We start from the raw sequence: 26179 nt of genomic DNA, 5'->3' as shown, positions 1-26179 counted from the left end.
GACGGTCTACAATCTACCTCTATAAGCCTCCAATGCTATAACGGTGCTCTCACTCTGGCTGCTGTCTATTGCCCACCCCGCTTCACAATATCAGAGGACAAATTCACAACACTCTTCGACTCGCTCGGTGAAAGGTTTGTTGCAGCTGGTGATTGGAATGCCAAGCACATGTACTGGGGATCTCGGATATCGACCCCTAAAGGAAAACAGCTATACAACGCAATTATTAAACCGCAAAACAAGCTTAATTATGTTTCTCCGGGTACGCCTACATACTGGCCAGCAGATCCTAAAAAGCTTCCAGACTTGATTGACTTTTCCATCACCAAAAGGATATCCCAATAAATGATTACAGCTGAGGCACTTTCAGAACTTTCATCTGATCACTGCCCGGTGCTCTTTAACCTTTTGTATCAACTGCAACACATCGAGCGGCCGTATAGACTCACAAGCAACAGGACCAACTGGGAGAGGTACAAAAAATATGTTTGTTCACATACCGACTTCTCTAGCTCATTGAAAACCGAGCAAGACATCGATCAGTTTGCTGGTAGCCTAAAATCAACACTAGTTGCAGCAGCAAAAGCGTCAACTCCACAAGATACCCACGGATGCAGAAAAAAGTTCAACATCACAAGTCGAGATACCGAACTTCTTGTGCTTGAAAAACGACGACTTCGAAGGGAGTGGCAGGAGCACAGATCACCTGGCGCAAAGAGTAGACTAAAAGCAGCCTCTCGCAGACTTACTAAAACGCTTAAGAAAAAAGAAGCGGACCCACAACTGCGTTACATCGAGAATCTCATGCCCACCAGCACAAAAAACTCATTGTGGAAAGCCCACAGGAATCTGCAGGCACCAGCAGAAACTGTCGTACCCCTCCGTAACTCTACCGGAAACTGGTCTCGTAGTGACATGGACAGAGCACGAGTCTTCGCTGATCATCTCAAAAAGGTATTCCAACCAAATCCAGCCACTAACTCATTTACTCTACCACCCTTAACTGCATCTGACTTAGCAGAAGAATTCCGGCCAAGCGAAATAACGAAAGTCATTAGAGAGCAACTGAAGACTGGAAAATCGCCTGGCTTCGATTTAATAACACCGAAAATGATCATCGAGCTTCCAATGTGTGCAGTTCTACAAATCTGCCTACTCTTCAACGCTATCACCAAAATTGGATACTTTCCTCAAAAGTGCAAGAAATCAGTTATAGTTATGATCCCTAAGCCTGGGAAAGACAAAGCACAGCCATCATCATACAGGCCAATAAGCCTACTTACTTGTCTCTCCAAGTTATTTGAAAAAGTACTGCTGCTACGAATCAGTCCCCACCTTAAAACACAGGACACACTCCCATCGCACCAATTTGGTTTTCGGGCCAAACAGGGAACTATTGAGCAGGCTAACCGCATCACAACGGAAATTCGCACTGCTTTTGAGCATCGGGAATATTGTACAGCTTTATTCTTAGACGTTGCACAAGCTTTCGATAGAGTATGGTTGGATGGACTTATGTTTAAAATAACCAAACTGCTGCCTCAAAACATACATAAGCTTCTAAAGTCTTACTTATACAAAAGAGTGTTCGCGGTTAGATGTAGTTCAAGCACTTCAAACGATTGTACTATTGAAGCTGGAGTGCCCCAAGGAAGTGTATTAGGTCCAATTCTATACACCCTATACACGGCGGACATCCCAACAGACTACCAGTTAACAATATCCACATTAGAGGGCTGCATAACACCATTCAAACCGGCAAATGAGACATTCGTGTTGAAACGAACGAAGTGAATTCGGCGCGTTTGCAAATGAACGAAGTGAAGTCGGAAACGCGCGCCGACTTCAATTCATTCAATTCAAACGGCACATTCTGAAACGAATGAAGTGAAGACCGAGTAAAGTGAATGGGTGATTCGAATGTCTTGTCTGCGTATGTGTGTGTGTGTGTGTGAGTTTCAATACAAGATGCTAAATTCATGTTTTAATATTATTGTTTATTATTACTTAACTGATAATACATTATATTCTTATCTTATAAATATATATATATTTTTTCTTTAATTTTCAATGTTATTGTGTAAAAACATAATTTTATTAATATTTTCCGAGTTAAGCGAAATGGCAGAACGTTTATCTGTTATTTATATATTCGTATTAGACAAATGCTACAATATTATTAAATAAGACGCACACGCACATAATAATACACAAACACAGAAAACTTAGACTTACCTCCGCGCTGTCCGAACTCATTTTACACAATGACAACATAAAGTATTCAGAGTACTCTGAATTTCTATTGAAAATTCATTGGCATCATTTAGTTTTCACGCGCATTCATTGACTTCATTTCGCTCGGGTGCCAAAAACTCCGAACGCATACGAAGTGAACGCAAAGAGATCGCGACAACTGAATGGTATGTATTCTAAATACATACTAAAACGAATGAGTACTCTAAATGCAAACAAATAGAATGGTGTTATGCAGCCCTCTAATCCACATTCGCTGATGACACTGCAATACTGAGTCGATCCAGATGCCCAGTAAAAGCTACGATGCAACTAGGACGCTATTTAACATGTGTAGAGAATTGGCTTGCAAATTGGCGCATACGAGTAAACGAACAAAAATGCAAACAAGTTACGTTTACCCTTAACAAACAAAGCTGCCCGCCCTTGGTTATGAAACACACGCGCATCCCACAAGCCGATGACGTAACATACTTAGGTGTTCATCCTTTTGTATAACTCCGTTCTTAAACCCATATGGACCTATGGCTCCGAGCTATGGGGCAATGCATCGAGAAGCAACATCGACATCATACAGCGAGCACAGTCTAGGACTCTGAGAATCATAACTGGAGCTCCATGGTATCTTCGGAACGAGAATATACACAAAGACCTAGAAATAAAACTTGTCATTGAGACAATAACAGAGAGAAAAGTAAAATACAAGGAAAAACAAGGCTCACATCCAAATCCCCTTGCAAGAAAACTTCTTCGAGTATGCAGCCAAAGTCGACTGCACCGCAACGATCAACCAGCCCAGCGTTAAATTTGTTAGGCCACATAGCTTAAATCATCTCATAAAATTATAATTAGCTAGCTTAGAATAAGATTTGAAAACTTATTGTTAATCTCTTAAGTAAAAGGGAAGTTTCAATAAATAAGAAGATTTACAAAAAAAAAAAAATTCAAAAGTGTGGGCGTAGCAGCTTTGGGCGGTTTGTGGGCGTTAGAGTGGGCGTGGCAAAAAGGTTTTTGGCAAATCGATAGAAATTTACAAGCCCAATACAAAAATGAAAAAATATCAAAACATTTTTTTTTAAAGTGTGGGCGTGGCAGTTTTGGACGGTTTGTGGGCGTGGCAATATGAATCGACAAACTTGCGCTGCGTCTATGTCTCTGGAGTCTGTATGCTTAATCTCAACTTTCTGGCTTTTGTAGTTCCTGAGATCTAGACGTTTATACGGACGGACAGACAGACATGGCCATATCGACTCGACTATTGATCCTGATCAAGAATATATATTTATATGGTCGAAAAAGCTTCCTTCTGCCTGTTACATACTTTTCAACGAATCTAGTATACCCTTTTACTCTACGAGTAACGGGTATAATTAGGGTTTTCTTCACTGGGCGCAACGTAAGCCTCTCTAGGCAATTATTTAAGCTCTCGGACGAGAATAAATGTTATATTAATTCTTGTTGGAACCACACTTGCACTTGCTGGGGTTATGGCCGACTCTGAGACCGTGAAATAAAAACTAAAATTTAACGATGCGATACTGCTCCTGCTGCTACTGCTGCTGATGTTGCTGTGCCGTAAAAATCGCCCTGACTCGAAGAGCCCGATACTTTGGGTATGGCGGCGCCCCAAGCACGTGTCTCGGTTTCTTTAGGCCAAAAAAAATTACAAAATAGACCGTCGAGTTGTTTTTGGAAAAGTAAATTATAAAACTTGGTGCCAATCCTAAAAGAAGGATTTTTACTTGTTTACGGCCAGGGTGCCGAAGCCCAAAATAAATAATTACCTTGGCACTTACATTTTTTGGCTCTCCAGAGCACGTCCGTTTCAGTTGCTGGTCGGATCGAAAAGACTGGACCAAGCTTTGGACGGATATAGCTCAAGTCGGTGCGGTAAGCGAGTTTAAGAACGGCATATCTGAAGGAAATGCGAATGCATTTAGGGAACTGCTTGCAAGCGTAGGCGATGACCCCTATTGTCTCGCTAGCAGTAAGAAAAATACCTTATGCCGCTAGTGCAGGAAGTCCACAGGATCCAGCCGCCCCGGCTAGCATCGTGTCGGAGCTATTACCAAGACACCATACGTTATGGCAACTCGCGCTAAAACCCGCTGCCTCCGACTTTCCGCGTATTACAGCATGCGAAGTCGTTCAATCAACAAAGAGGATCAAGCCAAACAAAGCTCCTGGCATTGACCGTATCCCGGGTGTAATCGCTGCCAACGCAAGGCAGAGTCCTCCCCAAGCGTTGGAAATCAATAAGCTTGTCTTACTGCCGAAAGGCAAGGGGCCAGCAAATATAGCAGGCATACCCGCCCCTTATGTCTGCTGGACGTTGTGGGCACACACTTTAAGCGGCTACTGTATGTGCGTATAAAGCGAGAGTCCCACAGACCTTCAAAGCCAACAGTATGGCGTCCGGAAGGGGAAAATAACACTCGACGCTCTCACAACCGTAGCAGACGGAGCCGAGAATACACTCGACGGTGACCGAGGCCTAGATGGCAGTAAGAAGTTCTGTGCCATCATCTCGCTTGTCGCCAAGAACGCATTAAACAAAGCAAGATGGCCCAACATCCTCTGCGCAATGCGCCAGGTCTCTTGAGGTGTTCCTCAAGGGTTGGTACATGGACCGATCTCGTGGAACATGTTGAATGCTGGTATATTAGGCATCAGCAATACCAGGGGCGTAGAGCTGGCCTTCAACTTAACTTCTACAATTCAAACATTTTGCATATACCAGGATATTTTTTTTACAATGATGACCAAATGAATAATTAATTATATTTCGAAAACACAAAAACATTTTACGATATACTCCATTGTTTTTGTAAAAATCAATAATAATTATTTACACACATACAAGGGGCATTTCCACGCTGATAAATCACTAATATATGTATGAGTGACTTGAACATATTCCCTCTACACTACTTTTCAAATATAAGCCGCTGCTATACCACCCAAAATCATAAACTTCATTGAACGACAATTACTTGACCGGACTACGACCATTTCTGCTGCGGAACTAATAATACAACAAATCTTTAAAAATATGAAAAAAATCACATGACATATTTCGACCTTTCGAACAAGATCTCATACAACGTACTAACATCGCATAGCAGAATACAACAGTGACTGAAACAAGTTATCAGATTCTGAGATTACCTAGAAAATAAAAAAACCCCTAAGTAAGTAGAGTAACCCCTAAACAAAAAGCAAGGAAGCAAAGAAATATATTATAATAATAATAAGGCACCGTGACTGATATTTTTGAGTGCACCTCCATCACGCTGCAGCTTAACGCATAATAAGAGGGAGAGCGTTTTGGCTCACATCCAGCTAACAAATGAAATACCTTGACTAGCAGTCCTGGTGAGCTTCACAAGGACTGGAGTGAGAGCGAAAACTTTGTTACATCTGGAGCCCAAAACGTGATTATCCTGACAGTATACGAAAAAAATGGGGTGTGGGTTGGGTCTACCGCATATATCGCAAAAAGGCTGCACATAGTGTTCGATAAACACATATATTTGCTAAACTTGCAGACAAGGCAAATCCAATATCAAAACCATTTAAGGACTACATGTTTGAGATGCAGACCCTAATAAGGCCTCTGGGATACGGAAAAAAGGAAACGCTAGAGATGTTTAAGGAGAACTGCACACCAGACCTAGGATTAGCGTTGAGATGCTACCACCTGGACAACCCGGAGGCGCTCATGTGGATGAAATAAAAGAGCAGCAGTTATCCGCAGCGGTGACGATTGGTGGGGACGCATACAGGACAACGACCGAGACCCGGGAAAGAGCAAGATTCGTTAGCGAAGAACTGGCGGACGAACGATTACAAGGGCACGACGGCAAGTTAGGTTGGTGTCGAGGAAAAGTTGTCGGTCGCAATGATACAAGAAGACTGCGAAGAAGACGACGTGGATGAAGATTCACGGTTCCAGGAAAGGGATATTTCAATGGCGAGTGATGCCTTCGGAATACACTCCACATTAGCCACACTTTAACGGGCACTGAACCGGGTGTTTCCACCGGAATTGTCGCCACATACCTTTGCGTACCAAGCTGATATCATCGTAATTGGGCACCCTCGATGAACATAAAAGAAACCTCAGAGAGGTTCCACCGCTTAAAGAATACATTCCTAAGGGGAAAACCAAAGCATTACGTTTGTTACCTAGATCATCGCGTCAAATGCCAAGGAATAGGTACGGACCCAGACAAGGTAGCAGCCAAAGCCCAGTTAAAACCACCTCGTCAGTCCGTGAGCTAAGACCATTTAAATTGGAGTTGCATCATAGTACTGGCCATGACCAAATGGACGTCGTCACAGGACCACCAGCAAGCCTTCTAGGAGATGGAAGCAGGACTGATTGCAGACCCAGTCCTGGCGTTCCCCGACTTCGTAAAGATGTTTATCCTTTAAACGGACGCCGGCGACTACGGGATAGGCGCGATTCCCACACAGGATGTCGAGGAGGGCAAAAGCTGTCTTATACTGGAGACGGACTCTAAACGGTGCCCAAAAAACCTACCCAACAACAAAGGAGTGGTTGGCAATTACTGCCATACCTTGAGGGCACCATTTGAAGGTGGTGATACTGAAGTGATTTAACACCCTTCGGGAACCAGCCCTATGGGAAGAATTTCCAAGTAACCACAAAAGCTAGAGTAATATAACTTTGCGATTGCGTACAGGAATGGCCTGTTGATCTTAATCCACTACCCGAATTCACCAGCCACAATACCAGAGACAATACGCAGAGCGCTGCAGATTAAGGCCAAAGCAGAATGCAGCTGTGTCACAGAAATTCGTGGGAAAATTAAGGACCATCCTCAAAAGTTCCCAGACTACGCATACAGCAGGGAACGAACGTGACCTGGAAGCTGTGCGTTCCGTGGCAACTAAGGGAAATCGTCCTTCGAGAGAGTTATGACTCCCCATCAACAGACGTCTTGCTACAGGGACTACGACGTAAGCCGGGCAATTGCACGAAGCGTTATTAAAAACTGAATAGCCGTCTGGCGGGACCGGCCGAGAAAGAGCAAGGGACAGGAGGCTAGCGCGGCGTTCTCCTAGAGCTCAGCACCTCCACCCCACGAAAATAAAATTAAATAGTAGAACAAAGCAAATAAATATTAAGGAAACAAGAACGCTATGTGTTGTTACTGGCAACCTGGTTATACGTTTAATATGTACTTGGTGGGACGAACACACGAAATCTTCTGAGCTAGCCGCACGTATCTCATTGTGAACAGACCAATAAAAATAAGTTCGTTACTCTGTAATCTATTGCAACTACAATACATTGACAAAGAAATAATTTATGCAATAAATTAATTCATAAAAAATTAGAAAGTCACAAAAATGATGATGAAGCTTTACAATAACACCGATCCCGCAGGCAAACACAGCATCTGGGACGAGACCGACTAATTATTACGAATCTCTTTGCGTGCGTGATTAATTTTACTTCGATGCAAAAGCTCAAAGACTTCTACGAATTTTTCAGAACAGCTACACATAATCAAAGGAAGCCATGCAAAAAATAAATTAATTGCTTAAACTGACTCCCAAAACAGACCAACGGTAATGTCCATCAAATGGGAGCCACATACGCCAACGTAATGTCCATCAAATGGGAGCCACATACGCCAACGTTGCAGCTCAGACGACAAAAAATATTTAACCATCAAATAAAAAATACAATTACATACAAAAATCAAAACTCTCACATCGCATCTACATCCCGATGTAAAGCCTTCAACATGAAAATCATCAACCAAGTTATCACGACAAAATAGAGTATGGACACACTGCACACTGTACTCATCAAAATGTACTAAAGAAAATAACAATCGTTCTTATAGATAGTCTGTTGCACAAGGCGCCTATTTTCAACTCTCGAAGTGAATACCATAATATACTTTAAAAAAATCTTCTACTATATAGAATCAAAATACAAGCCTCTAACACCAACGTAAAACCTAAATACAAAGGAGCGAACCGCCCAAAGTGGACGTCTACTTGATCTACGTCTGTGCTACAGTGACCGCAAAACGCCTCCGCAAAAGACAAAGACCGATAGGCAGCTCCTGTGCGCTGATAAGATGGCGGAAGTCGGTCTGGTCCTGGACCACCTATATTCCACCTAGATGCCAGCATAGAAAAGAGAAAGCTGTAGATAAGACACAGCAAGCCACCGCCATCCCAAAGAGAGACAGCTACGCGCAAAAGGTCGCTGCTTACCCCGATAGTGATCGGAAGCTGGACACAAACAACTTAGGCGCATGACAAGCAACGCAGAGAAAGAAGTCGTGAGAGAAGACAGCAAGCTCTTTGAAACGACGAAGTGGTCCTGGCCAAGGGCAAGCTAAGGGTGCGCGTCAAAGAGGCTGCTGTTTAAAAAGGAGCAACCCGGACATACTTACGATAGCAAGGTGCTTACAAGGTCCCAAATCCTTCCTATAAATTAGCGCCAAAAGATCCAAAGCTAAACACATTGCGGGCAGTAGAATATATCGTATGCGTACACGGCTTCCTGCCGGAGGAAATTCTCAAGGTCGCCAGGGATATGCCGTCGGTTGGTATCAGTGACACCGCAGTTAATCTAGCAATAAGCGAGCATTTAATGCATTTAATCATGGAAGGCGTCCATGGCATTGGAAATTCAGAAGCTAGTACTGCTTCCCAAGCCGAACAAGCCACCCTAGAATCCATCAATATATAGACAGATATGCCTTAATACCCACGTATGCTTACACTGGGGATCGGAGATGCCTTTAAGTCGACAAAATGGGACTTCTTTATAGGAACATTACAGCCCGTACTGGTGGGCATAGTCAAGTCCTACTTCAGCTACTGTATGACACAGATACAGCGACACTTAAGCACAGAGTAACCTTCGTAGTACCCCAAGGCTAAGTCACTGCTGTGAAACGCCATGTACGACGAGGTGCCGATGCTGGCGAAAACAAACATGAGGGCTGCGTGCGAAGGTAGTGCATTATCGCGAATACAGGGGCGCAGTCATTTCCTCTATGCCGTCTGCAGGGCGATAGTACTATACGTAGCCCAGATCCGGGCCTGGAATCGACGCTCAGATTATGTGCTCTTAGCGTTTGTTCTGGGTTTCGAACAATATCGGACGACGCAGCAAGTCTTTTCGCTTGCAGTGCTGGACAGTGGCATAGTAGATTCTCTATTGTTTCTTCCATTTCTTCGTCCCTACAGCTACGGCAGAAATCATTATACGGGGCATTTAGTCTTCTGGCATGGGTGCCTATCAACCAATTCCCTGTGATGACTCTCATTGCAGTGCTGAAGTTTGCTCTGGTCAATCTTAAAAGTTTTGACGTTCTCTTTGAGCTTATTTTTGGCCATATTTGGCGTGTTAGGCGACAGTGTGTGGTGTTTTATTGTCTGTTTGTTACGGTTTAGGTTTTCCCTAAGTAGTAGTTTACAAGTGGCTAAAGGCATACTCATGCCCTCTATCTCTTGTATGAGTGGCGCGGTAGTGCTCTCTCGAGCTAGTTCATCTGCGATGCAGTTGCCTTCTAAGTCCCTGAGTCCGGGTACCCATATAATGCTGATTACGAATTGTTGTGTCATCTCGTGTAAAGATCGGTAATTCGATACTGTTTTCGAGTGACTAGAGATTGAGCCAATCGATTTGATAGCTGCTTGGCTGTCACTGAAAATATTTACATGTGAGCCTTTCGGCTTTAGTGATTTTAAGTGTTTTAGGGCCTCCCTTATTGCTGCCACTTCAGCCTGGAAGACGCTGCAATGATCGGGGAGTCGGTGTGTAAAGCACTGCTGATGCACAAGGCCGCAACTCTTTGCATTTTTGCTAGCATTTTTATGCTGGATTTCTTTTTCAAAGCCGGCCACCATACCACGACGCCGTACAGTAGTATTGGTCTGACAATGGCCATATATATCCAGTTTACTATATAGGGTGTCATGCCCTATTTGAGCCCTATTGCTTTCTTGCACGTGAAAAGTGCTATTGAAGCTTTTTATACCCGTTACTCGTAGAGTAAAAGGGTATACTAGATTCGTTGAAAAGTATGTAACAGGCAGAAGGAAGCGTATCCGACCATATAAAGTATATATATTCTTGATCAGGATCAGTAGCCGAGTCGATCTGGCCATGTCCGTCTGTCCGTCCGTCTGTCTGTCCGTCTGTCCGTATGAACGTCGAGATCTCAGGAACTACAAAAGCTAGAAAGTTGAGATTAAGTATACAGACTCCAGGGACATAGACGCAGCGCAAGTTTGTCGATTCATGTTGCCACGCCCACTCTAACGCCCACAAACCGCCCAAAACTGCCACGCCCACATTTTTGAAAAATGTTTTGATATTTTTTCATTTTTGTATTGGTCTTGTAAATTTCTATCGATTTGCAAAAAAACTTTTTGCCACGCCCACTCTAACGCCCACAAACCGCCCAAAGCTGCTACGCCCACACTTTTGAAAAATGTTTTGAAATTTTTTCATTTTTGTATTGGTTTTGTAAATTTCTATCGATTTGCCAAAAAACTTTTTGCCACGCCCACTCTAACGCCCACAAACCGCCCAAAGCTGCTACTCCCACACTTTTGAAAAATGTTTTGATATTTTTTCATTATACCCGTTACTCGTAGAGTAAAAGGGTATACTAGATTCGTTGAAAAGTATGTAACAGGCAGAAGGAAGCGTTTCCGACATATAAAGTATATATATTCTTGATCAGGATCAATAGCCGAGTCGATTTGGCCATGTCCGTCTGTCCGTCTGTCCGTCTGTCCGTCCGTCCGTCTGTCCGTCTGTCCGTCTGTCTGTCCGTATGAACGTCGAGATCTCAGGAACTACAAAAGCTAGAAAGTTGAGATTAAGTATACAGACTCCAGGGACATAGACGCAGCGCAAGTTTGTCGAATCATGCTGCCACGCCCACTCTAACGCCCACAAACCGCCCAAAACTGCGACGCCCACACTTTTGAAAAATGTTTTAATATTTTTTCATTTTTGTATTGGTCTTGAAAATTTCTAACGATTTGCAAAAAAACTTTTTGCCACGCCCACTCTAACGTCCACAAACCGCCCAAAGCTGCCACGCCCACACTTTTGAAAAATGTTTTGATATTTTTTCATTTTTGTATTAGTCTTGTAAATTTCTATCTATTTGCCAAAAAACTTTTGGCCACGCCCACTCTAACGCCCACAAACCGCCAAAAACTGTCCTTCGCACTTACACTAGCTGAGTAACGGGTATCAGATAGTCGGGGAACTCGACTATAGCGTTCTCTCTTGTTTATATTTGTCTTTGAGGTTCAAATTCCAGTTTAGTTTCCTGTCAAGTATTACGCCCAGGTATCTTGCGCTGTTACTGAAGGAAAGTCTTTGATTGTTGAGGATGGGTGGGAATAGGTCTGGTATGTTAAGAGAAGAGAACCAGGGTTGAGGTTGACTAGGGTTGAGAGTTGATCTTAGATGCATGCCGATGATTCTTTCAAGGGTCTTTAGTAGGAAGGATGACAGACTGATTGGTCTGAAGTCCTTGGGGGTCGTGTGTGATGGTTTCCCAGCTTTGGGGATGAAGACTATACGGGACTCTATCCACGATTGTGGTAGGTGTCCAAGAAGTAGGGACCGTTTAAAAATGTCAAGAAGCCAGTTTATGGCTATATTTCCCGCCTTTTTAGTTCATAGTTGCAGGTTTCTGTGAAGATTGAAACTAGTTCGTTTAGACTAGAGATTGTTTGGGGGTATGGAGGGGGATCCGTTGGGATTTTTTCCCTTAAAATATTTTAGTATTTTTGCCAGTCTGTTTTCCTTGGCTTTTTGAAAACTGCTGGTTTTGAGGGATTGATTGTAAGGGTCGTTTCTATGTACCTGTGGTCCGAGAAAGAGTGCTTATCTATCACCCTCCAGTGAGTTACTGTCTTTAATAGTGGTTTAGAGACGAGAGTTAGGTCTATTACTTCTTTTTGGTTCTAGATGATAAAGTTAAAAAGAGACTCACCGCGGTCGTTTGTGTCTGTACTTTCCCATTGTGTATGGTGGGCGTTAGCATCACAGCCTATTAGTAGGCCTATGTTTTGCTTTTCGCTGCCTTCTACCAGTCTCCTAACCAGTTCATCTGGCGGTTCTTGCCTTTCGTAGGCCATGTATGATGACAGCACTCGGAACGGAGATGGCTGACTCTCCACGGTGGCTGCCGCGTTGTCTGCATCGCTGTAATTATGGAGCAGAAAAATGCTAAGGTGCTTTTTGGCTACAATGCAGGCTCTTAATTTACCTTCGCTGGGAGCTGTTAGAAGCTTATATTCCTTAGTCCCTAATCCTGAAACCTTTCCTCCCACTATCCCTGGTTCCTGGATTAGGACTATGTCGACTCCATCTTCAGCCTGATGGAGTTGAAGAGCAGCGGAAGCTGCCTTACTGTGGTGGAGGTTTATCTGCAGAAGCCTCACGGACATCTGCTGTGGGCCTCTCCACCACGGTTTTATCGGCTCCCTCCTCGTCCGATGTGTCCAGGTCTTTCAATTGACCCATGTTCGCAAGGCTGCGGAGGATTAAGGCATCGGTCGAGTAGCCGTCCTCGGTTTCCGATGCCTCGATCTCGGAGGCGATCTCCTCGATCACTTATCCAGATCCTTGCCCGGGGTCGGCAAGGAACGTCCGACCAGCTCAGCGCAACAACTCCAGCGCCCTCATACACCTCCCCCAACTCTTCTACTGCGGCTTTGTATAGCTCCGCAGAGCGTTCATCGTCACAGGCGATTACCTTGACGCCGCCTTGGAACCATCCCACGTCTTTGCAGACTGGAGGGGGGCCAGGTTCCTTGGCCAGAATCTCAAAGCATTTTATGGCTAGGGCTGCCTCTACCCACTTCCACTTATTACGTGGAATTCTGCCACTCGGGTCGTTTCTGTCGCTTTGCCGAGGGGTCGGAGGTTTAGTGGCTTCCTTGCCGAACTTGGGCAAAACGGATTTAGCCCATTCCACCTTCTTCATCCACTCAGCCGAAGGAGCCGTTTTTGATCTCTCCTGGCTGCGTAGGATTTGAGCTGCAGATCGTTTCTCTGCGTAGGTATGTTTGTCTTTACCGGTTGCCACTGGGTGCTTGCCGTCCATGGCTGCGCCTGAAGGGGGCATCATGGCACTAGGGCCTGGAGATGTTCCATTGGCGACGGCTTTGGAGGGCTTGCACTCAGTAGCCTCAGATTTGAGGCGGGGTTCACCCGAACCCGATCCTGCGGTGTTGGCCAGACAGGTGGGCTCACTCGCCAACTTTGCTACCTTGAAGTTTATACGGCCAGACTCAGTCGTCACTGCCGTTTGGGTAGGTTTTTTGGGAGATCCTGACTCCTGACTATTTATTTTAAACTTAACTTCTGCTTAAATTTAGTAGTAGGGTGAACAGGTTATGGGCCTGTCCTACGGATGGTCACCGCTCCGACTGCAGACTGGAATGTACCGCTACAAAAACAATAAAGAGAAAACTTAACTCGTATAATTCTAATTTAGAAAATAAGTCGAGAACTACACGAGAGGACTCGCCACTGAGACCTGTTGTAAATGAAATAAAAAATATTAGGCCTCCAATATACATCCGTATGAAAAGCCCAACCGGTCTGGTAAATACACTGATTGGCCTCATTGAAAAGAAAAGCCTTACTAAAATTAAAAACGGAAGATAACTCCAGAAAGGTTACAAAGAACCTTGCCGAAAACAAAATATTTCGTCTATACCTACCAACTTCAAAGCAGCAAGGGTTTACAAGTATAAAGGAAGAGTATTAAGCCCGACAAGATATCGTTATAAAACTAAAACCAAAACCAGGCGACCGAAGCAAAAAATAAACCTCTCAAAACAGACTATATGCACCCAATTAATAATCTCCAGCTTCTTCCCCATCATAGGATTACAGCAGAAGAGTCGCAAAAACGTAAAGCTCCTGTATAATTTATGAACTTCTAAGACTATGGCCACACGTAGTCGTATTGTACACTTCTTTCCTATCCTATCACTCAGCAAACTACACAGTCTGCCCAATTTACAAGGCCCACAGCATGGTCTATACCCAGCAATAACAAAGTAAGATTTGTAAGCGCCCTTAAATCAGAAATGATGTTTCCTGAACAAAATAGGGCTTCAAAAACAATCTTCAAACAAATGTCATCTGGGCTTACTTTAGAAAAGCATTTGACTCTGTTAATCATTCTCTTCTAGTAAGGAAAGTTGATATATTAGGTTTCCCTGTTGATCTTCTAAATTGGATTTTAAGATATCTGAATGGCAGAACGCAACGGGACTTTTAAAAAATTCTCTTTCTTGTATTCTCCGAGTAACATCCGGGTCCCTCAGGGGGCCACCTTGCTCCGTTTACTTTATTTATTAACGACCTTCCCTTAGTATTAAATCATTCGCGTGTACTCATGTTCGCAGACGATGTAGTGTTATGTCTCCAGCTTAAGCACATTTCATGTCATTTGGACTTACAATCCGATTTAGATAGCTTTCAAATATGGTGCCGTACTAGACTTAAATGGCTCGAGGTGTAAATTTATGACCTTTTGTCGTATTAACCCAAGACATGCGACTTACACTCTAAATGGGTGCTCTTAGTACAGAATAACACGGGTTTATGATCTTGGTGTTCTTCTGGACCCTAAACTAAAATTTTCAGACCGTATTGCGTCTATAGTCAATATGGCCAAGTGTGCTAGGTTTTATAAAAAGGTAGTCAATGTAATTTTATGATCCTTACATGACCAAAACCTTATTCAATTCTCTCGTCCGTCCGATTCTTGAGCATGGATAACCTGTTTGGAATCAAAAATACATAGTTATAACTTACATTACCTGCATATTCCAGTAGACTGTAGATGTTAATTAATTAACCCTCCCTAGATAACCGTAGAATAATGCTTGGTGAAGTTGATAGTCCCGACTTGGCCAATATTCTCTGTTCCAAGCAGATACACTAGAAACTACGTACCCCTTATCCTGAATCATTGTAGATCTAACTATGAGTAATGTGTTTTGACGATAATAGACTTTAAAAAGTTTGTGCGCACGTCTTTGCTTCGAAAACGGGATTGACTGCTGAGATGCGTCTGACTTTTTGCTAGGTTGGGGTGCGATGTAGTATTTCCTCTTGGTTTCGGCTATTGCATTTTTGACTGGCATTTCAAGTCTTTTTGAATGTTTTCGTTTCGGACACACCACGCTGCTGCCCCCGGTGATAGTTCTTAGGATCTTTGATTGAGTTCGTTGGACGATGTCCATACTGCTATTGCAGGCTGTAGAGACGTCGGGAGGCGGAAAAGCTGGTGTCGCAAATATTCCCAGAGTTTAATGAAACAAAAGGTGTTGGAGTTCGTCCTTCTCGTTTGGGGTTTTATTTTCAAGTAATTTCCACTTCCGAAACATTCCGCCAACAGCGATGCTCTGCTGGCGGGATACCGGACTCAGCTGTTCGGCATGAACATTCTCCCCCCCTTGCAAGAGGAATACTTGCAAATTTAGGACAGAGAACAGCGTCCCGAAAGAATCCATCCCAGCTTGGAATTTTGTGCCATGGGCAGGCCGTCCTGGCTCGCGATGATACCCGGCAGCATCAGGTCGGCGTAAACGTCTGCTCCAAGGACAGCCGAGACAAGCGCTGGGTGGATCCACCGGTCATCCGCTAGCGTCATGTTGTGGAACATGTCCTGCACCTTCGGATCCAGGGGCTGTGCCGGCGTCCGGCTCTGCATCTGCTCGTCCACCAGCATCAGCAGCTGTTTGCTCATCCGGGACGTTTTTGAGCGAATCTCGGTGGTGCACAGCCGTTCGTTGCCCACGCCCGTGACGGCCAAGTTGAGGGCCTTCACCAGCCAGACGTGGATGCGACTCACGGGGCAGCACGGATCCACCAAGACTCGCACATCGAATCTCTTCTGCTCGGACCCAATGAGCACGGCAGCGGTCGGAAGGATGCTGACGCTCGTCCGCACCAAGCTAGGCGCGCCCGTCGGCGTTGACAATGAGCTGCGGGGCGGGGAACTATCCATCGGCGAGGCTGAGCGTCGTGACCCGGTCGAACCCACCTCCTGACGCCGTTGAGGCTGAGGCGCTGCTTGTGGCTCACGCTTCCGTTGAGGCCTCGAAGAGCCTGGCTGTTCACCGTGGATGTGCAGCAGAGTGTGGTGGGCCTCTCGGCAGATGCGGCACCTCGCTTTGCTGCGACACGACCGGCCCGAATGCTCGTGGGCCAGACAGTTAGCGCAGTACTTGTTAATCAAGACTGCCCGGAGCCGCTTCACAGCCGGCAGTTGCAGGAATCTCTGGCAGCTCCTCAATGGATGAACCCCCCTGCACACTCGACAGCGGTATACATCGTGGCGGATCGCTGGAGCCATTGTATATGCGGCTACATAAGAAATGGGCAAAATAAAAAATTAGATGAGATAGATGCGGATGATCATGACACATGGACGACGTAGGACGACACAACTTAGGACTCGTCAGTAGCAGGTTTTCAAATACTTAAAGTATGGAGGAGTCTTTCGACTCATTCGGGCTGTCCATTGGAAGGCGGATCATTTTTGCCACTGGTCTTCGGACGACCCCCCGTGCTGTGAGAGCGTTTGCCACTCTGACCTTGCCGTCCACGCCGGGACAGACCACTTGGGGGCCTCTTTAACCTCAGGTTCTGCTACCGCAAGTAATGGTCCACCGATTAGAAAATGCCCAGGGCTCAGAGCGATAAGGTCCGTGGGATCATCGGACATTGGCGAGATGGGCCTGGAGTTCAAACAGGCCTCAATCTTCGCCAGGAGGGTAGTCAGTTCCTCTGCCACTCTGACCTTGCCGTCCACGCCGGGACAGACCACTTGGATACGCCCAAGTCGCCACTCGTTGGATGGCAAGTTCTCCTCTTTGATCACCACCATGTCTCCAGTCTGGAGATCTCGCGTTGGGACATTGGCGTGATGGGCCTGGAGTTCAAACAGGCCTCAATCTTCGCCAGGAGGGTAGTCAGTTCCTCGAACGTGTATTTCCCAGCGGCTGTGTACTTGTAAAAATGCGACTTGAAGCTCTTCACACCTGCCTCCCAAAGCCCTCCCATATGAGGTGCGCCAGGAGGGTTGAAATGCCAGGACACATTCTGAAGACTGTGCTGCGATAAAACCGATGTTCTGGTAGCTTCAATGAAATCCTTTGATAAGGACGGAGCGAAAAAACGGGAGAATGCGGCCAGGAACTTCTCTGTAGTCAAGTCCGAGGTCGCTTCGAGGTGGATAGCCCGGGTAGTAAAACACACAAAAACGTACACGTACCCCTTTGTGATTTTGCAGGCTCGACCGACATAACTCTTGACGTCAAATGGTCCTGCGAAGTCCACTCCCGTATGGGTGAACGGTCTGGAAAACGTGGACCTCGCACGGGGCAAATTCCCCATCAACTGCGTCTGCAGTCTCTTCTTGTGAATAACACACACTCGGCACGAATGTATTGTTCGTTTCACCAACATTTTAAGCTTGGGAATCCAGAATTTGGAACGGATCAGTCGGATCATTAATTGATTCCCCCCATGCAAGGATATGCGATGGACAAACAAGACTTGAAGTTCGGCGAACCTACACCGTGCAGGAAGGATGATCGGATGTTTTTCATCATAACTATGCATTTCAGATGCTTGTAACCTGCCGCTTGCTCTCAAAACCCCATTCCCGTCAAGAAAGGCGTTTAGGTTCGAAATTGCGCTTGCGGGTGGAACTGGTTGCTTGTTGCTCAAAACCTTATATTCGGCGGGAAACTCATTCTTCTGAGTGAGCACAATTAGCCGCTCCTGCACCTCCGACAACTCCGCCGCAGTGAGTTCTGCCGATGAGGCTACACCTTCCCTCCGGCAACTTTTCACAAAACGAAACACATAAGCAAGAACTCGCAGAGCTCGGTCAAAAGCTGAGAACCTCTCTAGGATTTCAACTGCTGAGGGCACTGCGACCGTGTGACATTTGACGGGGCGCTGCTCAAGCTCAGTCTCCGGATGGACCAACAACTCACTCGGCCACTGCTCCTGTTTGAGGTGCAACCAGCTGGCCCACGCCACCACAGTGCGCTGTCCTTCAGCTCTTGGGGTGAGACGCCCCGGCTTGCCAGATCAGCTGGATTGTCTTCGGATCGTACATGTTCCCACTTGCTTCCGTCGGTACACTGTTCGATTTTTGCGACCCTGTTGGCAACGAATGTTGTCCAGGTGCACTCTGGCTTACTCAGCCATGCAAGAACGATCGTGGAGTCGGTCCAGTAAAAAGTCTCATAAACGTGAGGAGGCATTTCAGAAATTACTAGAGCTGCCAGCTCCGTGAGCAGCACTGCTCCGCACAATTCCAAGCGTGGTATGGAGATGGATCTGACAGGAGCGACTCGGGTTTTGGATGTAAGTAGATGGGTACAACAGCCTTCCTTCGTTTCGATTCGGACGAAAATAGCAGCCCCATAGGCGTCCTGTGACGCGTCGCAAAACGCATGGAACTGAAGTTTCGCAGCTGGATGGAAACGTACCCTTCTAGGAACTCCCGCCACTGGGTCGCGAGATCCCTGGGGAGTGGCTGATCCCAGCCCAGCTCCCGTAGCCAAATTTTCTGCATAAAAATCTTGGCTCGGACTACGAAAGGTGATAGCCATCCTGCTGGGTCGAACAGTTAGGCTATCTGAGATAAAACCTTTCGTTTTGTGTAAGCAGTTTGGAGGTGGATCACCATTGGAATAAAAAAGAAACTATCGGATGTAGCTTGCCAACGGATCCCAAGAGTTTTTGCCGTACTAGCCTCTTCAAGCTCCAGAAAGTCTGCACTAATCAAGTGCTCCTTTGGAACCTCTTGTAGGAGTTTTCTTTCGTTCGAGGTCCACTTCCGTAATGGAAAACCAGCACTCTCAAGAGCCAGCCGAAGCTCCTCGATGGCTAAAACTGCCGACTGCTTAGTGTGAGTGCCTGCGAGCACATCGTCAACGTACATGAAGTTCGAGATGATGTCACTTGCCAAAGGATATTGGCCTCGGATATCCTGAGCCAACTGTTGTAGTACGCGGATGGCTAGGAAAGGCGCACAGTTTACGCCGAAGGTGACTGTATCGAGTTCATAGTCACAGAGCTCTCCATCCTTATTGCGAAAGAGGATTCTCTGAAAGCGCGTATGGGTTGAATTTACCCGAATTTGCCTGTACAATTTTGTGATGTCCGCATTGAACACATACTTGAAGAAACGCCATTTTAGAATCTGGATAGTAAGATCGGACTGCAGTACGGGCAGTTATATCATTGAGGCTGTTCCCGTTTGATGAAGGATTGGAAGCATTAAACACAACGCGAACCTTCGTTGTGGTGCTGTCTGGTTTAAAGACAGCATGATGGGGCAAATAAAAATTATTAGAGTCGTCCGGAGAGACTTGGTGCATATGACCTAAATTTAAATACTCTTGAATGACTGAGTCGTACTGCTTTTTTGACGCAACGTCTTTATTCAGTCGAATCTCGTTTCAGAGGAACTGAGCCAGTGCGATCGACCTGGAGTGCCCAAGGTTGATATTGTTAGGCTCTTTAAAGGGCAACGAAACCACATACCTCCCATCCTCGTTCCTTTTGGTAGATTGGACAAAGTTTTCCTCGCAAATCGAGGTGGATTCCCTAACCCGCTTCACTGGAACATCCTCCACCTCCCAAAATTTTGTGAGAATGTTGTCCAGTCTGGACTCGGTGACAGCTAGTCGGGACGAAAATGAGCATATTCTGCTTGTGGGATTCGTTGCGATCGGACCGCAAAGGATCCATCCGAATATGGTCTCCTGGCCAAGAAGCGTGCCACAGATATTGGGATGGGAGCCGCTGAGAATGATCGATGGCAGGATATCGGCACCGATCAGAACGTCGATCTGCGAACTCCGGTAGAAATTTGGGTCTGCTAGTTGCAAAGGCGGCAGATGCTTTAAAGAGTCCTCAGGTAAAGTAAAGGATGGGAGACTCCCGGCCAGTTGTGGTAGTACATATGCAGAAGACTTAATTTGGATGTGGGGCTTGACCGGAGAACCTATGCTGAGTTGACAGCGCTTAGGGGGCTGAGCCGCAACAGTGAGGTTGAGCCCTGAAACTTGAGCATGGATGGATTCATAAGGCAACTTAATCAAGTTGAACAAGCGTTCTGAAATAAAGGTTACCTCAGAACCCGAGTCAATAAGTGCCCGTGCTGAGTATTTGATGCCTAAATGGCAAATCTCTATTAAAGCTGTACTCAGGAGGACCCCTTGAGTGTTTACAGCCAGAAACGTTTGCACATTCGGTTGATTCGTTAATGGAGTGGACTGTATATCTTGCTGGTGGTTAAATGTGGATACGTGGGCCTGGTGGTCAGGATTGACCGCTGACTGGACTGGTGGAGTGCCGCTTCGGTGCAGGAGAGTGTTGTGGCGCCCTTTACAAGTATTGCAATTATGCGTGCTAGTGCAATCCCTAAGCAGATGCGTTCTAGCAAAACAGTTTAAGCACAACTTCTGCTGTTTTATATATTTCTCCCGCTCTCCGACTGGCATTCGTAAGAATAACGGACATACTCGGATAGGATGGTTCTCTTGCGAACAAAGTTTACAGGATTGTGGAGTTACCGTCACTCTATTCTCAAAGGTCTGGATCGCCCGCGGGCTATTGTCAGTCCGCAGTGCTCTGGATTGAGCGTTTGGCTTAAAATCTTCGATCGCCTCGAGCGTTCGATGACGATCTTGTAAGAAAGCCTGGAATTCAGCCCACAGTGGAATATCTGTCTTACTCATAAGGGATTGTTCCCATAGAGACAGCGTTAGCTTTGGCAACTTGGCAGAACACAGAAAAACGAGCAGGCAATCCCAGTTAGAGGTGTCGATTTTTGCTATTTTCAAAGCTGTTAAACAACCTTGAATTGTGCTCTCTAACTGTTTCAAGGAATTGCCGCATTCAAGGCCAACAGAAGGTAAATTAAACAAAATCTTAAGCTGACTGTTGACCAGTAGCCTCTTGTGTTAGAAACGATTCTGCAAGTTTCTCCAGGCTGATTCGAATCCATCATTGGTTAAGGGTGATAAGGCCACAATGGATTTAGCCTCACCACTAGTTTTAGCATTGAGATGGAACAACTTTTCAACTTCTGAAAGCCGAGGGTTGTGTATGTAGATGGCTGAGAAAAGATCCCGAAACGTGGGCCAGTGAACATAGTCCCCACTGAAACTGTCGCACTCGACTGGGGGTAAGCGACACCCTCCCTGAGGAGGCGCCGGAATGGAGGCCTGAACGGCCTGTTGCGAGCGTGAACCTTCTTCAATGATCTCGTTGAGGCTCGCTGCGCACCGCTCGTAAACGGCATAACAGTAGTCATACTTGGACTGCATGACTGTTATTGTGTCTGTGGATCCCAGACCGGACAGAGCTTCGGAGCACGCCTCGTATTCCTTCTCCACCTTGTCCCATAGGGCCCTGATCTGCTCGAGTCGCACCGTACTTGTGTGGATCGACGGACTTGTGACTGCTGGGGTGTTGACTCTGGCCTCGAACTGACATACTCTATCGGTTATGGTCACGAATTTCATCAAGGCCCTGTCTGCCTCAGCTTGCGCCATTTTTGCGGTTGCTCTAGTAATTTGGGGTGAGAAGTCTGAATTCGGTTTCGTGTTCGGTGATGACCGTGGAACTTGGAGCGACGTGCTCGTGGATTTTCGTGGAGTTGTCGATGGGCCTCGCTCTTGGCTCTAACTCGTTGAGACGTTTTGGAAACAGTCAAACGGGTTTTTACCTCCTCACCGTGGCCAATTGGCATATTAAGCTCTCGGAGGAGCCGAAAACCGTGTGGGGGCGAAACAGTCTGTCCACTTGGACAAATACGGGGACGCTGGATAAAGCGTGCAACCAAGCTCGAAACAACTTATATATTGGGACGCTGGATAAAGCGTGCAACCAAGATCGAAATAACTTATATATTGGGACGCTGGATTAAGCGTGCGACCAGTTGGATCGATCGGAATGTTCCGTATTTGGAAACAAATAACTGGAGTCGCTAGATAAAGCGGACACCCAAAATAATCGAAAGCTAAGGATTGTTGATTTGGAGTTATACTGGGTCGCTCGATAAAGCGCACAAAAGTAATTTAAGAACCAAATAATCGCATCAATTTAGACAGGGTGTGGGGGCGCAGGACAACGCGTGAAAAAAGATGTGACAATCGGAACAAAAAAAAACACCGGGGTCGCTGTATTGAGCGAGAGACAAAATCAAAAGAAAAATGAATAATCGGAATTAATCGATTTAGACAAAGGTAAGGGGGCGCCGGATTGCGCTTGAAAAACAAATGGTTATCGTTACAAATTATGTTATCGTTTTATATAAAACCTGGGGTCGCTGGATTAAGCGCGGAATACACAATAATCGGAATAGATGTTGCTATCGATTGAGAAAAAAAACAGATATGAGGGCGCTGGATCACGCTGGACTATAATTGTTGATGTGGGACGGCGTGGATGTTCGGCCAATTTTTCGAGACGATATATGCGAATCGGATATGCGAATAAATCAAGAACGGAGTTAAAAAAAAGTATTAAAGAAACAAAAATAAACACACATTGACACTTTCTATGGGAAACTAGAAAAAAGTAGTGTCAGTGTGAACGGTCCCTTATTGGAATAGGCCCTAGAGTGGCTACCTTGACACATACGTACATATGCTGGTACACACATATATATATGCAATATGTAAATGTTAGCGCCGATGGTTGTTTTTAAAATTTGTTTTTTTGTTATTCTTTTTTTTCTCACTGCGCTGGAGGTTGTGTTCGTGGATGTGTTCGTCGCTAGTGTTGGCTGCAGCCGGTTCTTATCTGCCGGTCCAACAAATCGTCTGTGCTTGTCGTGTGTGTGGAAGCTTTCGTGTATGTGAAAATAAACAATAACATTAATATATGTATGTACATATGTTGGATGATATTAATGTCTGTTTGAATGGCTTGAATGTTTTGGCAATTAATGAAACACCCTATGACCATGCAGATGTACGACATTGCGTATGTGCCATGTACGCAATGTATGCAGATGCAATGGACATATGTATGTACATCGATCGGCCAACATACATGGAATGTCTGTATGTTTTTGTGTATGTGAAAGTTTGGGTGGCGAATTTTATTTTTTATTTGGTGTTTTTATTGGAAAGTTGATGATTGGTTGATAACATAAAAGGGAAAGGATGCATACAGAATATACACACGAACATATATTATTGCGCAGGTGGCCACTAGTTGATAGTGAGCGGATTTTGATCGCAGCAATATATATGCGTATGTATATACATATATGGTGGGGATTTTGGCACCGTACTTATCTCGGCAAAGCGCTGGATGATCCGGATCGAAGGACCAAAATGTAGAGACGTCGGGGGCCGGAAAAGCAGGTGTCGCAAATATTCCCAGAGTTTAATGAAACAAAAGGTGTTGGAGTTCGTCCTTCTCGTTTGGGGTTTTATTTTCAAGTAATTTCTTCACATAAAATAACGGCTTCGTGTCCCACTTCCGAAACATTCCGCCAACAGCGATGCTCTGCTGGCGGGATAACGGACTCAGCTGTTCGGCATGAACACAGGCATTTCCCCATAGCTGAGAGCCATAGGTCCAAAATGGTTTCAGTACAGAGTTGTAAAAGGAAACTTTGCGGTCCAGGCTTAGCGGGGAGTGTGGGTTGATCAGCCTGGGCAGGGTGTTGGCTTTGAGTTTTATGTTGTGTTTTTGGCTTCAATGTGCGTGCGCCAAGTAAGACGTCTGTAGAGGTGTACTCCCAGGTCTGTTACCTCTTATGCTTTCGGTATCCGAAAGTGATGGGCAATCCTTCTTGTCAGAAGTAAAGGTGACGTGCTTGCTATTTTGGTCATTTACTTTTATCACACTTCCGCTTGTTGGTATGACTTGAGTAGATTGTGCGTGTATTTGGGTAGTTTTCGCTTGATCTTGTGCATAATTTTGTCTAGTTAAACTCTGTCGAATGCTTTGGATACGTCCACAAAAAATGCTGTGCAGTATTGTTGGTTCTTGAATGCGGTTCTTATTTCTGTTGTTAAGTCTGTTAGCCAGTATGTTAGACTTCTAGGAGAAACATGGTCAAGTTAGTTGGCGGCTTTTATTTTAGTGTTGTATAGGTGCTTTCCTTATGAGTTTACGAGGGGCGATCCCCAGATAGGAAATGGTCCTGACTTGAACGACTTCGCAGTTACGAAAAATATTCCTCGTTGTTTGATGAGAGTTGAGTGTCTGTTATTACTGTTATCTAATCATTCTCTTGTTCTATGTAATAGTCTCTTATATAAAAATTGTATTTGTTAGTAAGACCGCATTTCGTCGATGTGCTTCTCGTATAGGAATTGAGCCAGCTCAAGTTTACGATGAGAAACGCCATCGGCGTACCACGTATCTATGAGTAAGGATGCCATAATTTATTTGGATCGGTGAGATACAAGCATTTGTATCAAAAGAATTTGATCATGCATCACGGGCTGCAATACGGTCCATCATGCTCTGCTGCAAATTTTGCATCTAAGCTTAAGTTTTTGTTTCGGCAGTCTCTGTACTTTGCTGTGTGATTACACCCGGTATGCAGCAAACGTAGACTTAAACGTCAAAAAATTATCATTAGGCTGTTACTTTGTATAGTTCACTACATCTCCCAACTATTCAAGGCCATCACCAAATTTGTTTACTTTTTACGACGATGAAAAAAATCAAGCAATATATTGATTCCAAATCCCGCTAGGTGTTCCATCTTTATACAGACCAATAAGTCTTCTCTCCTTTATTTAAAACTCTGCGAAAAATGCCTTTCTATTCGACTCTTACTCTCCGGCTGGCATCTTTGTCGAGTCTTTTAGAACGGATGAACCTTCCCAGAATTCCATAGACGTTTCCATCTTCTTTCTGAGTTCCACAGTGTACTTTCTTTAATTTCTCTCTTATTGTTTCGTTTACATTTATTTTTAAACTTCGCGCCTCCCGTTTTATCTCTGCGAATACATTTCTCCTTTCACCGCCGATCTTTTCTTTTCTTTAAAATCAATCTACTATCGTTCAATCAACCGCCTTGCAATAGAGGCGCCCCTTTCCTTAAGAAATGGCAGGTACGTTTTTCCTTTAAATGTTCTCCATTTCCCCTTTTTTAACACATTCTCTAGGCAGCTTGCCGCCCCTGTCTCGCCCTTGAAGGGATGCCCGGGACCATTGGAGAGATGCCTCTTTACGTCGCTCTTGGTACTCGAGCCCCGCTTAACGGTCAACCAGGCGTCCTAATACTCCTTGTGGCCTACCAACTAGTCTGACTGTATGGCCTTGATCGTTTCCAGGCGATCGTCTCCCCGCCCTCTTTAGATTTCATTCTGCCTTCCCGAAATTTCCTCTGCTCTGGGTCAACGCCTCGAAGCTCGGATGGTCCATCGAATAGGCAACCGCCTAACCTCCGTCCCAGACCCAGTCTCAGCTTCCTTTACTGGAGCCCCGTGACGCGTATACGTCGCATGTGCAGTTTTATTAAGTGTACTCCGGCTTCCCGGCGGACCCAAGTGCCAAGCGAGGCTTTCATTGGCGAAGCAATTTTCTGTTTCCTCGTTCTTGGCCTGATTAATAATGTCCCGTTGTCTGAGTAAAGAACCGTGGGTTTCGATCGGCGAGCAAAAAATCGATGAAAAGCTGCGATGAAGGCTTTGGTAGTTAGGTCGCTAACTACCTCAATGTAAATTGCGAGCCAGGCCATTTCGATCCATGGGCTTCTTCCCGTGTCCTGGATAAGGACTTGGACGACAAAGAGCCATTCGATGTTCAGGCACCAGCTTGCCAGCGTATTCCGATAGGGAGATCTGGGTAAGCCTTTCACCTTTT

The 26179-nt window shown here is 45.3% G+C and overlaps 1 protein-coding gene across 9 annotated transcripts in view; it reads right to left on the bottom strand.

Moving 5' to 3' along the window:
• The window catches only part of LOC26535504 (phenoloxidase-activating factor 2), a 44946-nt gene that overhangs the window by 11766 nt on the left and 7001 nt on the right, over window positions 1–26179 (bottom strand). For 3 of the 9 annotated variants that reach the window (XM_039375227.1, XM_039375228.1, XM_039375230.1), the window contains exon 2: window positions 19083–23190. The exons of 1 other annotated variant lie outside the window; for it this stretch is intronic. In XM_039375227.1, coding sequence (XP_039231161.1) covers window positions 19792–21075 — 1284 coding nt within the window. In that variant the 5' untranslated portion in view covers window positions 21076–23190 and the 3' untranslated portion in view covers window positions 19083–19791. Of the gene's footprint in view, window positions 1–12275; window positions 12488–12551; window positions 12699–15633; window positions 16676–19082; window positions 26175–26179 lie in introns of those variants that run through there. 5 more of the 9 variants (XM_039375224.2, XM_039375226.2, XM_039375232.1 and 2 more) reach the window with 5 other exon arrangements.

This window comes from Drosophila yakuba, chromosome 3R, assembly GCF_016746365.2.
Source record: "Drosophila yakuba strain Tai18E2 chromosome 3R, Prin_Dyak_Tai18E2_2.1, whole genome shotgun sequence".
Taxonomy (NCBI): domain Eukaryota; kingdom Metazoa; phylum Arthropoda; class Insecta; order Diptera; family Drosophilidae; genus Drosophila; species Drosophila yakuba.
The sequence above is the reverse complement of the archived record's forward strand: the minus strand, read 5'-3'. Positions and strand labels throughout refer to the sequence as shown.